Below are 12,774 nucleotides of genomic sequence, written 5' to 3' on the forward strand. Positions count from 1 at the left end.
TCCAAATTCTATTCAGTGTCATACGCTTCTGCTGCGCGATAACTCGTCCTTGAGTTTTGTTTGGTCTTCCTCAATCTTTCGGATGTCCAACTAACATTTTCCATAATAGCCAATTTAGCACCAATAAATTTGAAGACCTTGAAAAATTCCTAGTAGCAAAACAGTCCAAATTAATTTTGATTTTCCATATTCTCATAAACCATGCATGAACCAATTGTTTCCTCTTAAAAACAATCACATTGGGATAGTGCTTCCGAATTACTTCATACTCATAACTTTTGAGAAGAAATAATTCAAATCATTTTGAAAACCTCTATCCAAGGGTTTCCTTCTCATATCTCGAACAATGAAATCTTCCCAAAAAGTGTCATGAATTCTATGGATGTCAACAACTTTTGCCTCATTATGTAGTTGTTCTTGGAACTCTTCAACCATTGTAATCACATCTTCATCACCATTGTAATAAAAATTTGACAAAGACTGAAAAACTTTTTGATCAACCACATCAATTGTACCCTCATCATCACCATCATTATACACAAAATTATAACGACATATAACACAACAAATTTCACAAGAACCACTTGGACAAAGATCAAACTTTGGAGGAAGATTAAGATTTAGAAATTGGTCACCTATAAAAGGATTCTCCTCCTCATCATTCTCTGTTTCATGACGGGGATCATCATGTTCTAGAGGTTCATAGCGCTCAAGACACTGCTAAAGCTGCTGCACTTGTCTCCTTAGGTTGTCCATCTCAATTTCACGCATATGTGGTGAGTCCTGGCGAGCTTGTCGGCCTCCACGACCCCTATGCTTCCCAACCATGATCGAATAGAGCTCTGATAACCAATTTGACACCGGATAACGGAGATAAAAGAGAAACCACAAGTGAGTACTCAAAGATAAACAACTCGCCACTCTAAGGAATCCACCAAAGAGATAAGAGTTTACGGATAGGAAGAAAAACACTTTTCACTAAACCAAGTTTAAAAGTAATTCTTAATTTCTGAATGATTTTCATACATGGGTAGTGGTTTTAAATAGTTAGGCATGGAACAACTTTCTACCTTCCATGAAGAGGTTACTAAGCATAAACTTAATGAGAACATGAACCATCTTTGAATTAAATTACTAAGCAACAACCTTCAACCTTCCAAATTCTATTTGGTGTCACGCTACTAGATTTAGAGCATGTAGAAGGTCGCCCTGGGAAAGCCGCGTCTCGGGAAGGGGCAATCTGCAGGTCTCAACAGTGTAGCTAGTTTACACCAAAAGGGGAATAATAAGATAACTATGGAGAAAGGAAGGGAAGACTAAGCCACAAAAGGGAGATTCCTTTGAAGCTTAGAGAAGAACCCTTCACTTATATAAGGAGGGAGACGCCATTACAAAGGGGGGATTGGAAGAACACTGAGGAGAAATAGAGAAAACGTAGTAAGAGAGAACCACCTGGGAAGAAGCCCAGAAGCATACTCCAAGCCCTAAGCATCACCATCCATGCAACCTTAGTAATTTCCATAGCTTTGCATCAAACATCCCAGCCATTAGAAATTTTACTATCACTTTAGGAAAGCCTAGAATATCCAGTAAAGAATGTCATGCAACCATGCAAATCCCTTCTCTCTCATGTAAATTGATAATCTTCTAGATTCCACACCACGTTTCGATCGGCCATGCCAGTAACTCCGAGAACCATCTCATGGCTGGTCTCTTCAAGGTGGAGGGGAACATCTTGTATATCTACCCATCGTTGTTACTATACATCGTCATGGCATTCTTGTAATGCATGATATGGTAGTCCAAAGTCATTTATGAAATATTTGAATATGGGCTGAGAGAACTGGTATGGTGGAGGAGCATACTCGATTGTTGAAGTGAGTGGGCTTCTGATTTTCATGACAACCTTTTCAGGTATATGCGGCTAAGTATCCCTTAGATCATCTACGACTATTCCATGATTAGTGATTCGGCATCTCTTGAGCTCTTCGAAAGTCAATTGTCAAGGCTGCATTAGGTGAGCCCTGGTATCACTTGAGGGTCATTGATTCTGTAGAGCTTGCATCTTGGCCGTGGCAACACGGCGGACGATTTGACCATCATGAGGCAAGCTCGTACTCGTATCAAAGACGTCTGTTAGGGTTCGAGTAGAAGTTAGCTCGATGGGTTGTCCACTTGGGGTTATGGTGCTTATATTGCCATAGCCAAAGATAGGGATCTGAGATTTTAGGGTAGTCACGCTGGAGTTTTGCAAAGCCTTCATCATTTTCTCCACATCCACAAAGTTCGCCTGGTTCTCCATGCAGGAGGCAGCATATGTTTGCTCCATAGTAGAGTTGATCTTTAGTTAAGTATGTCATACATGTTCCATGGCAAGAGAGGGCCTTTCACAACGATCCTTACCACTCTTTTAGGGTGGTTGTTGCCTTAGGAGTTTGATTGCTTGCTCCTTGAGTAGTGGTGGCATCGGGGTAGCGTTACCATCGACTTGTGCAACAGAGACATTTAAGGTCGGACCATCGTTAGATGCCTAGTTGACGCTAGTGTTGACAAAGCTTTCTTCAACATTCGTGGTTGTGGTAGAGTGATCTGGTTAGGAGAATCTTGAGTTTAACTTTCAACGAGAGCACCAATTGTTGGAACCAAATTTGCCACTGTTGTGAGAGCCAAAGACCGGATGGGTGTGTATTGGTTAAAGGCTCTCCAACGATCAAGTTAGTAAGCAATATTAAGACCCAAGCAGTGGGCAAAAGAATAAGTATGCAGAGACTGCGTTACCAAACACGAACCTTAGAACGATGTATTTATACCAGTTGAGGATAGTAGAATCCTTATTAAACTAGGATAATCCTAGAGGAAAACTAGGAAGTAGATATTGCATCCTCTCAGGAATGTGATTACTTTCGGCACACACCATTCCTTTGATTGTAAGGACTCTAAGATTATAGGAAACCTTTTGATTTATTGTGCAATTAGGTTCCCAAATCTTACCAAACAAGCATGGTCTATCTCAGCGAAGTCAAAGGACTTCGCCCATTGATTCCAGAATAGGATGCTGGTGGCATCACTGATTTGTTCAATCAGCTCTGCAATGGAGTCAGTTGAGTCCATGACCGGACTTCTAAAGTAGGCATATTTCTATCCACCTTACTCTTACTCTGGAAAAATCACAATCCCATATCTTAGATCTTTTGCGAGATGTTCTGGGAGTGGGGCGACCACGCTTCCCACATGGGTTGAAATCAACAATCCTCGCTGAAGTCTGAATGGGCATTCCCCCAACTAGTGCCTCCTCAAAACCGTAGAGAATATCTTCAAAGGCTCTCACACACCTTTCAATGTCAATAAGTTTTGATTGTTCCTTCATTTGTGAAGCCATTTGAAGCTTGTTAAATAAATAAAATATTAATTTATATTATTCGATTCAGTTTGGTTTTTGAAACACCAAAACCGAAATCAAACCAATTCGGTTTTCAGTTACTTTTTTTTATTTATTTTTGTTTCGATACGGTATTTGGTCCGACTTTTTTGGTTTTCAATTTTTCTAGCCTACCCCTACTTATAATTGATCACGAATACCACTATAGACCTAATACTATGTGACAAAAAACACATTAAATGCAAAAAAAAGACACAATTGTATCACTTGTGTCTTTTTTATCCTTCCAAACATTTTTTATTTATTTTTATCAGGTGATTTTTTTTTTTTATTTATACAAATCGGCTTTCCAAAGAAAACATAAGTTTTTGTGCGTAAAAATCATTTCTCTTTGATTAGATTCAAGAGAACTTTAACAAAAAATCATATTTTTATACTAAAAAGTCAATTATGATACTATTCATTTTACCTTTTATTTTGTCCTTATCGTTAAAGGTCGTACCCAGTGCACAAGGCTCCTGCTTTACGCAGGGTCTGGGAGAGGTGAATGTCGGCTAGTCTTACCCCCATTTATGGAGAGGCTGCTCCCAAGTCTCGAACCCGAGACCTACCGCTCATGGGCGAAGGCACTTGCCATCGCACCAAGTGCGACCTCTTTTGTCCTTATCGTTAAAACTCAAAATTTTCAAAACCTTTCATTAGTTTTCTTAGATTTTTTCAAAGGATTCTACGGCGTCGTTAAGGTGGGGTTGGTGAAATGTTAGTTTTTGCCGTGGGAAAAGTGAACAAGAAATTCGCCACCTCTTTTCTTATTCTGTGTTTCCCCTTCCCCACTTCCCCCGCTAATTTGTAAAAACCTCCATATCTCTCTCCATCTCTCTCCATCTCTCTCTTTCTCTCTCTCTCTTAAGGCATCGTTCCCTCCAAATCTTTGCAGATCGAGTCCACTCGCAGATTCCCCACAGACCCATCTTCTATTCATGTGAGTAACTTTTCCTGTTTCTTTCTTCTTTAACTTCTTGACTGTTCCAAAGCATGATCCTTCATTTTTTTTTTCTGTATTTCCTTCTTTTCTTGTGGCCTTTTTTTTTTATTGAGAAGGTATATTAACTCGTATTCGGAATGAAACTTCGATCTGGGTTTTTTCTTCATTCGAGCTGACTTGTGTCCTGTGTCGTTAAATCTAAACTCTGCAGCTTTTATTTTCATGAATTCGATGCTTTTTTTTTTCAGTGATTTCAACTTTGGGAAATTTTATATAAAGACCCGATTGAATGATGATTATTGGGTATCAGCTTGATGGTGGAATTAGATTCCATTCTCTTACTTTTAGTAACTCTGCATTGTCAAAAGGGAATGAAATTGTTGTTTCAATGTGGTTTTCGACGTCCTTTTTAACTTTGGTTTTGATTTTGGGTTTTTCTTTGGATGTTAGCAGAATGGTTGCGACAGCTTTTCGCCATCCTGTTGGAATTTTTCACCTCCATTGTTCAGTTGGTGAGACTGGCTCTGCCAGAAATTGTAGGCAGTCATCTTTCAGATTTATCTCTAAAAATTTTGCGGTCGATGTTCGCCTGCTTAGAAAAGAACATTGTAGCTCTAGACAGTGTAAGCTGCACGTAGTTTGTTCATCGTCTTCCCAAGCTTCGACAACTGATCCAATTTTGTCTACCTCGCAAGGTATTGCCAACAATGCTCAAAAGATATCAAGTGTGTTCATTTCTTTTTCAATACACTAATTATTCGTTTGTGAATCAGCGAGTCCTCTGCTAATTGTTTTGTCTATACTCTTCTTTGTAGGTGAAAGTTCTTTGGTCTTAATTCGTCATGGCGAATCTTTGTGGAATGAGAAGAACTTGTTCACCGGTTGTGTTGATGTGCCTTTAACCAAGAGAGGTGTTGATGAAGCAATAGAAGCTGGTAAGAGAATTAGCAACATCCCTGTAGATATGATTTACACATCTTCGCTAATTCGTGCACAGATGACGGCTATGCTTGCCATGACTCAACACCGCCGGAAGAAGGTATCTTGCTCAAGTTTTGAGATTTTTTTTGCACAAATTTTACTTTTGAAATACTGAATCGTTACTATAAATGTAGTAATTTGTTAAGTACATTATTGGTTCATTTATCAGCAACACATGTGGAGGGTGTGAAGCATCAATATGTGAGTGGTCTAGGAATTTCATATTTATGGCAAGGATTTTGACCTTAGAACCTACCCATAACTTTCCACCTAAGCCAAAGCAATGCATCATTGCTCCTCCAATTTAATTTCAGAGATAATGTGAATTCTCCATCCACTGATTTATCACATTTATGTATAGAACAAAGTCAACTGTTGATTTTGAGAATGGAAAATGTAGTTGAACCTTTTCAACAAGATCTTTAAGATTTTGACGTTCATATGAAGAAATGTCCAATTATATTTTGTATCCGGACTTTTGGTTGAAGTTGTTAGAGATATCCACCCAAATGTTCTTGTTTCATACTTTTATCAACCACTCAGGGACTTTTAGAACCCTCTGTTGCCTGTTTGGTGTAGATCATAAAAAAACCAATATAATGCACATTCTGGAAAATGGTGGTTCTTTTTGTTCTGGTTCCTTCACTCATTAATTTATACTTTTCACAATATTAATCGTTAAGGTTTTAACAACAAAACAAACCATCGGGGGAAGTTCAAAAGTCTTTGCAGCACTCACAGGCCTTGTTACCATGATTAGCATCTAGCAGGTTGACTGTACTTGTGATTGCAACACAATATTGTTAAACAGCGTTACAAGACAGGTCCGAAGGAGAGAGAAAGCAAGCTGATTTTGATCTTACCATTTAATATCTAGATATTCTAACTTTATGGTTGACTTATTAATTAGACTGTTTTTTTAGAGAAATACATTAATCATTACTTGAATATCGATTTCACATAAACATTTTTGTTATGCTTTTCAGGTGCCAATCATTGTGCATAACGAGAGTAGACAGGCGGAAACATGGAGTCAAATTTACAGTGGAGATACTAAAAAGCAATCAATTCCAGTTATAACTGCTTGGCAATTAAACGAAAGAATGTACGTTCTTATTTGCTTTTTCTTTAACTTGTAATCATCTTAGATTTAACAGAAGTTGAGTAGCTAGCATTACCAGCTGTTGTATTCTACAGGTATGGTGAATTACAAGGTCTTAATAAGCTGGAGACATCTGAGAGATATGGAAAAGAGAAAGTGCATGAGTGGCGTCGGAGTTATGATATTCCTCCTCCCAGTGGTGAGAGTTTGGAAATGTGTTCTCAAAGAGCTGTAGCCTATTTTAGAGAACAGGTTAGCAGATAAGTTCTAGTATTTGATATTAACATACATTTCCCATTAAAAGCTGGGTGTATGTTCTAGAGGTTCAACTCATGTTGATGTGTAAGTACCTGAAGAGAAAAGATTACATTGCAGATTGAACCACAACTACAATCTGGAAAGAACGTTCTGGTTGCTGCCCACGGAAATTCATTGAGGTCTATTATTATGTATCTCGAGAGACTAACTTCTCAAGAGGTAACAACCGTACCTTCAAAATTTCGTACCACCTATGAGTATTTTCTATTAGTAAAAATAATCTTCAGTATTTCATGTCAATCAGGTTATTAGGTTAGAGTTATCAACCGGAGTACCACTGCTCTATATCTATAAGGAGGGAGAGTTTATGAGGAGGGGAAGTCCAGTTGGACCAACAGAACCTGGTGTGTATGCACATACTAAGGTATGGACTCTCTGCTCTTCTAGGTTGTTGCAATCTTGAAACATTGCATCTTGCTGTGTGTGGTTTTCAATTACCCTCAAATTCATTTCAATTATTAGGGGCCTTCGAGGAATTGGAGTAGTGTGTTCATTCAAACAATCCCGAACAATCAGAGGTTTGGAGACTGTTCAGACTATATATTTTGAAACATTTAGGGTTTAGGCTATTTTATCAAAAGAACCAGGGTTAAGCTTTTACTTGAAAGGGCTAAAGTATCAACGCTGGTTTCAATTCAAAATTTGAAACTTTTATAGGCAACATAATCTTAAAACTAATTGAAAATTCACACTAGTTTTTCCTCTGGTTATAAGAGTCATTGGCTTAAGCTGCGACCATTTGAATTTGATTATGATATTTTTCTTTATCTTTAATAGTATTAAATGAGTTGTGCCTAGTTGGGTTCTCTTTGTGTTCATGAATTCCCCCTAGAGCTGCACAAATGCTCATGTCCCCAACCTGTTTCCTTCCTCTACTATACTGTGCCTATTTCAATTGTGCTCATTCCTGAAAAAAAGAGGCATATAGTTTTCATGTTTACAATTTCACGAAGTTGCTTTAAATTAATATGTTACTTTAGTCTTGTCATGATATTTGAACAACATGGCTCAATGCTGTTTAGCCAAGGCAGTAAAGGGTCTCACATGTCCTTCAGAATTTGTTGTCATTGAGAGTATGGGAAGTGATCTGTGCACTCTCTTTTTACTTTATGCACATCCCTCTTAATTTTGGCCCTCGCTCCTCCTTTGATTTATTCAACCGAATGGCTAGAAAAATGGACGGGTGTGCAGGAGGGGAAAAATGGATTGCAGAGGTCATTTCCCTAAGACTATAAGGCGAATAATCAATGATATTGGTTTTTTATGAGTTTGGGATGGATCCAGGGAGTCTGAGGTGGCTGTAGCCCATCCTAGTTCTAAGAATTAGAAATAAAGCTAGGTTAGTTCCAGCCAACCCAACTCATATCTATCCAACCATCCCACTTGCACATACTTCTTCAACCCAAAAGAAAAGAACTTAGCCTATTCATTGGGATTAGTCTCGATAGTTCACTGTCCATTCTCTATGATTAACTTGTTTCTTTTTCAGCATTGCTCGTATCCTTCTTCTTAATACTCCAATTTGTCTTCTACGATTATTCTTCTTCTAATTTGGTTTATAATTTTGTTTCTAAACTCTAATTTAGATAGTTTATCCTGGTACTATTCATCTTACCCTTTATTTTGTCTTTATCGTTAAAACTCAAGTTTTCAAGACCTTTTCATTAGTTTTCCTATAAAAAGGAAAAAAAACTCTAATTTAGATATTTTTCAGTCAATACCTAATTTTAGGCTTTTATTAGGTTAAGTTTTGTTTTGGCTAATGAATTTAGTCTATATAAAAAAATTTAGTTCAGCTGAGGAAAATTGGGCCCACCTTATTTTTAAATCTTGGACCCATTCCTTGGTTTTTTTTTTTTTGAACAAACGATATTATCTACACAAAAGGGGAGGGAAATGGGCTTAGCCTTACAATGTGCTAGCAATTACGTGGTTCAAATTCACAGTTGGTGAGAATCGAACCTAAGACCTCTCACTTACGAGTGAGGAGGAATACCACTGGACCCGTCCCTTGTTGGGAGAGCAAGATAATAATTCATTTGAAATAAAATTGCCTCAAATACTCTGATCTATATTTAGTTGGCACATGAAACCATATTCCCTTAACTCTGGTAGTTAGATATAAAAAATAGGTCTTTTATGGGTCAATCTAAGAGGGTGATGAACGTGGAAAAATACTCTTTTATATTTTTTTGTTCCTTTCTGTTTTTCTCTATGCACTTATCTGTTATTTTGTTGCTTAATCCTAGTAGTCCAATTTTTCTCTTTCTCTAGTCATCGTTCCTAGATGTTTTATTTTGCTGCTTGCTATACTTTTTGCATGCAGAGTTTAGCACTTTACAGGCAAGAATTGGATAAAAGGTTGCCTTGAACTCTATAAAAGCAGGTAACTTCTATACCTAACATCTGCACTTCATATTTTTACCTGTTGAAAGAGTGGAGTTATCAAACTGAATTTTTACTATTTTGGATTAGCTATGCCTATCTCATATGGACCTATGTACAGTATAACTGTGTTTTCCGTTGAATGTCAACCTTCAGTTACGCAAGAATTGGTTCCGTGGTCCAATATTCATGAGATGCTGATCTATGTTGTATTTATTCACTTACGTTTTTATTAGCCAACGTATATAACTCAGTCTGTTCTCTGCAATTGTACCATTATTTCCCTCATATATTCTTCGTTTTTGCAGGGGACGACCATTTTTAACCTGTTCGGGCTTTTCCGGAGTTTATTTCTAAGCTGCAGATCTGCGGCCGCTAACTAAAATGCAACACAGAGTTGTAGAACACAGGCCTAACATTGAAATTTTTTAGACAAACCAGATAAACAGATCATATGTATACCATTGAAGCTTGAAACTTATATACTCGAATGTCGCGTGTTGAAAAGGGTCACAAGGGACATGTAATTGCTAGTATTTCTGAAGTTTTAGGCAGTGGTTGACAACTTAGGCATACATGAATTTGAATCGCCTCTGAACCTTGGTTGAATAGCATGATTATCCACCTTGGCCTCACTGGGCTGACGGTTGGACGGGGTAACCTATATTTTTGAGTTCTTACGTTTAATTTCCAGAAGTGGAAGAGGAGCAATTTTCGTTTTATGTATATTTTATTTTTGAGTAAATTACAAAAAACTATCTCAACTATAGGTGGCAGCACAATTTTATACGTTATGTTTTAAACATTGTAATGTCATACCTCAACTTATGAAATTGTTGCAATGCTAGACCTTCATTAATTAATCCGTTAAATTGGACATTAAGTGATGATGTGGCAAATATAAGGTTTATATTTTTTTTGACATGGAAGGCCACGTAGATGAAAAAAATAAAATTATAAAAATAAATTAATTTTTAAAAAGTAATTTTTGTCAAAAAAATTAAATAAGAGGAGTGGGGTCCACCCCAACCAAGCCCTCCATTCTTTCTTCCCCATCCATCCACCTAGGGGTGGGCAAACGGGTTTGAGATTATAGTAATATGTGCTATTGTGCACAATCTCTACTTCAAGCCTTCAATGCTCCTATAAGTGTAAGTGTAATCTGTGCTGTTATTGTGCACTGCAGTGCAGCAACTGCAGCTCCATTTGATAAAAATGTATTTTTGAAAAAAAATAAAGTTAGACCTGTGGAACCTCCCGAAACCAACCCGTTTGAAATGGGTCAAGTAAGGTCTGGTTCCAAAACTAAAAATCTTTGTACCCGGCTTGACCCGTGTCGTTATAGTTTAAAGCGGGTAGGGTCCGGTTCCTTTAAAATTGGGCCCAGCCTGACCCGTGCCTACCCTTACATCCACCCGTTTTCCTTTCATCACAACCAAAACCACAGCCCCGCCTGCACCTCTTTCGACACCCCTCCTCTTCTTGACACCCCACGAAGCCTCGGAATCAACGACTTAGCTGCACCCTCACATTTTTCTTCAAAAATCAGCAGCCACATTGTCGTTCACAATTTCTCCCACAAGCCCCTGTCAAGACATCGTCCATAATTGCTTTTGCTACGACCCAGATGAACATGACCTTCGTGGTCTTTGGACCTAAAGTTGCCGGCAAGAAAACTTCCATTGTTCACCAGCCAACGATGAACATGAACCAGATAAAACAATTGTTCTTATGTTCAGAACAACCCAAAAAAAAGTGAGGTATGACATTACAATGTTTAAAACATAAGGTAAGAGATTGTGGTGTGACCTATAGTTGAGGTGGTTTTGTGTAATTTACCCTTTATTTTTTTGTAACATCAAAATGGTAGCAGTAATTTATAATTCAGTGTTAGGGCCCAAAAAAGTCACACACCAATCCAACCAAGTCCTAAGGCCCAATTGTCATGCAAAGTCTACATTCCAGCCCAAGTACATGCCAAGGCACGAGATCAACGAGGAATATATTTACAAGCATGCCATGGCACGGTGATTAAGCCGGATATTCACACCATGTTCAAGCCTATTCATCACGCCATGCTTCCTTAGCCACAATTCATGCTAAGCCCAAGTCACATATTCGGGACTTGCCAAGTGGATTGTGGTGTGGATGGTTACGGAAAGTTATCGGGCCTACGTGAAAATGGGGTCATGGAAGACTAGGGTTGGAAAAAATTCCCAAAAATTCCAAACCAAACCAAAAAAAATCCCAAAACCGAAACTATCTCAAACTTTGGTAATCTCGTACCGAAAAATACCGAGATATTCTGTATGGGATTGGTTTCTAGATTTCATTTGTTCGGTAATCTTGAAATCCTGAAATCTTCTTTTCCTTTTGCTTTTGGTTCCTACTTCCTAGCGCTACCAAAGAACAAAGAATAAAAAGCAGGAGCCTTTTGAGGTACAAAAATAAAATAAAAAGGAAAAAGGCATGTGATGGGGATGCCTTGTCGGTTTGGGAGAAAAACACAAAGCTTTTGTTTTGGTTTTGATTCTTGAGGCAAAGAGAAGCAGTCTTCGTGTTGGGAAGCAGAGATACGAAGGAGCTATAGCCGAGAGCCTCATTTTGTAAGAAGCTCTCTCTCTCAAACTTTCGAAGCTCTCTCGTCTCTGGCCTTGATCCATTTCCTTCTCTATCCTTTATGAAGCTCTCTCTGAATGAGGTTTCGAATGAGGATTTACAAATTGGGGATTAATTTTATATTTAGGATGCATGTTGAATTAGGGATTTACCATTTTAGGGCTTTTGATTATTTCTAGATTTGGATTTCTAGATTAATTTTCCCTTGGTTTTTTGATTAATTTTATGTGGATTGTTGGTTGGATTTATGGATTTGCATGGTCAATTTCTCCTATTTTAATTCTAGATTTGTATGTTCAATATCTATAGGTTTGAATTGAATTAATCAGGGCCTTCCATTAACAAGAAGGGAAATTCCTATTGAATTGAAATCCCGAAACCGTACCAAAATCACCAAAATATTTCGGGAATCCCGAAATTTGAGAATATTGAAATTTCAGTTTGGGATCGGTCTTCGGATTCTCGTCCTAAAAATGTTCGGTTTGGGATTCAAGATCTCATTTTTTGGTTTGGGATCCCATACTGAACTAGTCCTATGGAAGACTTTGGGATGCTTGGAAGCTCAAAGATCCAAGCTCATACCTTTTGCATTTCACGTGGGCAACATTGAGAGAGAACTAGCCTAGTTTATCCCTTTCCTTAGTAGGCGAACTCCCTTAGTTAGAATTAAACCAGATTCTTGCAATAAATGCATGTTAAGCCTAACAAGTCAAGCATTTAATGCTAACTTTCCCTTCCCAGCTTGCACATACAGCCAACACGCAAAAGCCACGAGGCACGCTACCATAATTAGCGTCTATGGAAGGCCGCCTTGGGGAAGCTGCGTCTCGGGAAGAAGCGATCTGCATGTCTCAACAGAGTAGCTAGTTTACACCAAAATGGGAATAATAAGAGAGTTAGGGAGAAAGGAAGGTAAGACCAAGCTACAAAGGGATATTCCTTGAACCCTCTAGAAAGGAACCCTTCATTTACATAAGGACTGGGAGAAGCCATTAGAGGGATTTA

General features: G+C 38.2%; 1 protein-coding gene across 2 annotated transcripts; it reads left to right on the forward strand.

Annotated features, from left to right (window-relative positions):
- The first annotated feature begins 4,184 nt into the window (after nucleotides 1-4,184).
- On the forward strand, nucleotides 4,185-9,872 carry LOC126633867 (2,3-bisphosphoglycerate-dependent phosphoglycerate mutase 1-like). Of its 2 annotated transcripts, XR_007627155.1 has the most exons (10): nucleotides 4,185-4,361; nucleotides 4,818-5,059; nucleotides 5,180-5,403; nucleotides 6,332-6,450; nucleotides 6,543-6,699; nucleotides 6,823-6,924; nucleotides 7,010-7,129; nucleotides 7,228-7,283; nucleotides 9,092-9,151; nucleotides 9,459-9,872. XR_007627155.1 is itself a non-coding variant. In XM_050304408.1 (9 exons), the coding sequence occupies exons 2-8, from the start codon at nucleotides 4,819-4,821 to the stop codon at nucleotides 9,134-9,136; spliced, it is 1,008 nt and encodes a 335-aa protein (XP_050160365.1). In that variant the 5' UTR covers nucleotides 4,187-4,361; nucleotide 4,818; the 3' UTR covers nucleotides 9,137-9,151; nucleotides 9,459-9,872. The 2 variants fall into 2 exon arrangements, 1 of the variants encoding a protein (XP_050160365.1); XM_050304408.1 differs by lacking the exon at nucleotides 7,228-7,283 and having other exon boundaries at nucleotides 4,187-4,361.
- Nucleotides 9,873-12,774: the final 2,902 nt, after the last annotated feature.

The sequence above is a fragment of the Malus sylvestris genome, chromosome 1, assembly GCF_916048215.2.
Source record: "Malus sylvestris chromosome 1, drMalSylv7.2, whole genome shotgun sequence".
NCBI lineage: Eukaryota > Viridiplantae > Streptophyta > Magnoliopsida > Rosales > Rosaceae > Malus > Malus sylvestris.

What these genes read in the sequence shown, in the direction of transcription:
- LOC126633867 (XM_050304408.1), top strand. Translation starts at nt 4,819, where the DNA reads ATGGTTGCGACAGCTTTTCGCCATCCTGTTGGAATTTTTCACCTCCAT. An exon ending in AATTTTGTCTACCTCGCAAG is followed by an intron (nt 5,060 to 5,179) that starts GTATTGCCAACA and finishes TCTTCTTTGTAG; the next exon opens with GTGAAAGTTCTTTGGTCTTA. An exon ending in TGGCAATTAAACGAAAGAAT is followed by an intron (nt 6,451 to 6,542) that starts GTACGTTCTTAT and finishes TGTATTCTACAG; the next exon opens with GTATGGTGAATTACAAGGTC.